Genomic DNA, 2,366 nt, shown 5'->3' with positions numbered 1-2,366 from the left:
GTGGTTGAGTTTCCAGAAGACGGCAAAGACACTGTATGGCTTGTATCCTGGATGCTTCCTTTCAGCAAGGAAGGAGGATTATCTGAACCAGTATGGCTTGAAGTTCCCTTGACACTCAGCTTCCTGCTCAGCTCTGGCAGCTTTTTCATTTTCATGGAAAGCTTCCTCACAGTCCTGGGAGATTTAATTCTATCAGGGAAAGGCCAGCTGATTGATCCGCTTTTTTTCAGAGGACTGGGACTTGGAGGAGAAACCTCTGCTGAGGACGTATCAGTTTTATGTGCAAGAACAACTCCAGACCCTTTAGAAGAAAAAAGAAGGAATTGAGCATTTTCAAACCGCTCAGTAACTGCAGTTCACATCAACGAAAAAATAAGGGGAAAACATGTTGATTTGTCATAACTTGACAAACTCAATTCATTCAGACAACTGTCATTCATTCATCAGTCAGATGTTCATGAGCATTCAGAATGCTGTGCTTTGTTAACTCGTTCAGCCAAATTTGGCAGTTCATAGTCAAGAGCCAGATTTGTTCCGCTTTCTGGAGATGAAAGGGCCAGAACCTACAATAAATGAGGTATCTCACCCGCTGTATTCAGCTCTATCCATTTGTGCTTTACCGCCCATACAAGTAGTAGTTGTTGACCGCTCCTCTTAGGTCCAGAAGAAAGACACCCATCTCTAGTATGGAACACAGCTGTATTCTTGCACATGTCCCTGTATTACCCTAAAGATCCCTAAATCCCTCCTGCGTAGACACAGGCAGCATCTCACACCTTTTATTCCATTTCTCTCAGCTCCTCCTTTCCACTGCAGAACAGAGGACAAGAAACACAACAAGAGTTTATTCCTTCCAAAAGCTGCATCTCGCACTGCCTCGTTCCTCCCAGCACCCTTCCATCTTTCCTGACACAACCATCCCATGACAGGGTTTAAAGCTATATGGTTCCCAAGTAACATCCCTGTGGGGTATCACCCACCTTTCAAAAAAAAAAAAAAAAAATTAAAAATCATTAACAGCAGATACTGATGCTAAAGAGAGAAAAAGAGAAAGACAACAAAAAGATGCCCTCAATGTAGCAATAAAAGACAACTAGTTAAAGAACAGGATCAGATATAAGCCAATAGTCGGGATCCTGCAGTTCACCTCATGGTCCAGTACTGAAGAAATCCAACACCAAGTTATAGCTCACACTTTTCTCACTTTCACTAGCATAAGGCAGTAATGACTGTAAGAAAGGCAATGAATTTACATGAGTTAATGAAGCATGCAACAGGGGAACTGAAGCCACAAAGACAGATATTACTAAAATTACAGGAGTCCTTTAACTTATAGTCACTTCAATCCCTTGAGAAACCAGTAGTGGCTTTTGCTAGCAATAACCACCCCATTCACTCACCACTTTGCAAATTTTAGGAGCTCATAACATGACCCGTGTAGCCTTGCCTGTGCAGATTAAGGTACTACGGAGCCCCTGAGCACGCTAACCCTGTGTGGGGGGAGGCAATTAGCCTGAGCAACTCAAAGAGACCCAAACAGCCATATCCATCTATCCCTTGCTAGCCAAGGACAGGGAAAGCCTATTTATAGTGTATAAAAAAAAAAAAAAAAAAGGAAGTATTGTTTTCAAGAGATACTCAGCAAGTCATACTTTACTGAGGTTTACCTTACAGATTTCTCAAAGGCTTACTGCTTTAATTCTAAATTAATCACTTCAAATCCAAATCACCATAGAGCTAGTGATTTTTATGAGTCCCCTTTTGATCCAAATTAATTTTCACCATTGAACTCTAACTTACTTTTTATACTTAGCCTAAACAGTTAAATTGCTTTCTGACTGAATTAAGTCTCTGACTGAAGTGATCTGTTGTGGTTTTGGTTTTTCACCCCAAAAAAACCCTACAAAGACTAGTTCTAGTCCCAACAGAACTTTGGCTTTAATAACTTTTGCACATAGTTGCTAAAAGACTATCTTTATATAAGAAAGTTTCAGTTATGAAGAATAACACATAGAACTTGTTTTCTGGAGCGACAGAGGAAAATACATTCAGCCCCGAATCTCAAAGGAGTAGTTCCCTAGAAGGGGAAGGGCTATTTCTAGCACGCCTGCTGTGCTTTTCTGGCAAGCAGTTAGTTAGAAATGTGGTGTTTGATAAAAGCAGACAAAGCCTTCCCTTGTACTGCAAATCACAGCACGGTCCCACTGGTGGGCTGGCCCGGAGCGCTCTACAGCAATCAGTGCCACACTGCAGCCCGCTAAAATTAATCTTTTCTTTCTGTCAAAAGTCTCTGGCACAGGCTTGGAAAAGCAGTCCAGCAAATTAAACTTCCTCCCAGCTCATTAAAACTGAAGAGTCAATCTAAC

At 41.5% G+C, this 2,366-nt stretch overlaps 1 protein-coding gene across 1 annotated transcript in view; it reads right to left on the bottom strand.

Annotated features, from left to right (window-relative positions):
* SYDE2 (synapse defective 1, Rho GTPase, homolog 2 (C. elegans)) overlaps positions 1-2,366 on the bottom strand; it is a gene marked incomplete at its 5' end in the record, with an annotated part of 23,299 nt that overhangs the window by 14,201 nt on the left and 6,732 nt on the right. Inside the window, one exon of the mRNA XM_010135227.1 lies at positions 1-301. Coding sequence (XP_010133529.1) covers positions 1-301 — 301 coding nt within the window. The remainder of the gene's footprint in view (positions 302-2,366) is intronic.

The sequence above is a fragment of the Buceros rhinoceros genome, unplaced genomic scaffold (assembly GCF_000710305.1).
Source record: "Buceros rhinoceros silvestris isolate BGI_N320 unplaced genomic scaffold, ASM71030v1 scaffold33434, whole genome shotgun sequence".
Lineage (NCBI taxonomy): Eukaryota > Metazoa > Chordata > Aves > Bucerotiformes > Bucerotidae > Buceros > Buceros rhinoceros.
Note: the sequence above shows the minus strand (reverse complement) of the source record. Positions and strands in the feature narration are given on the sequence as shown.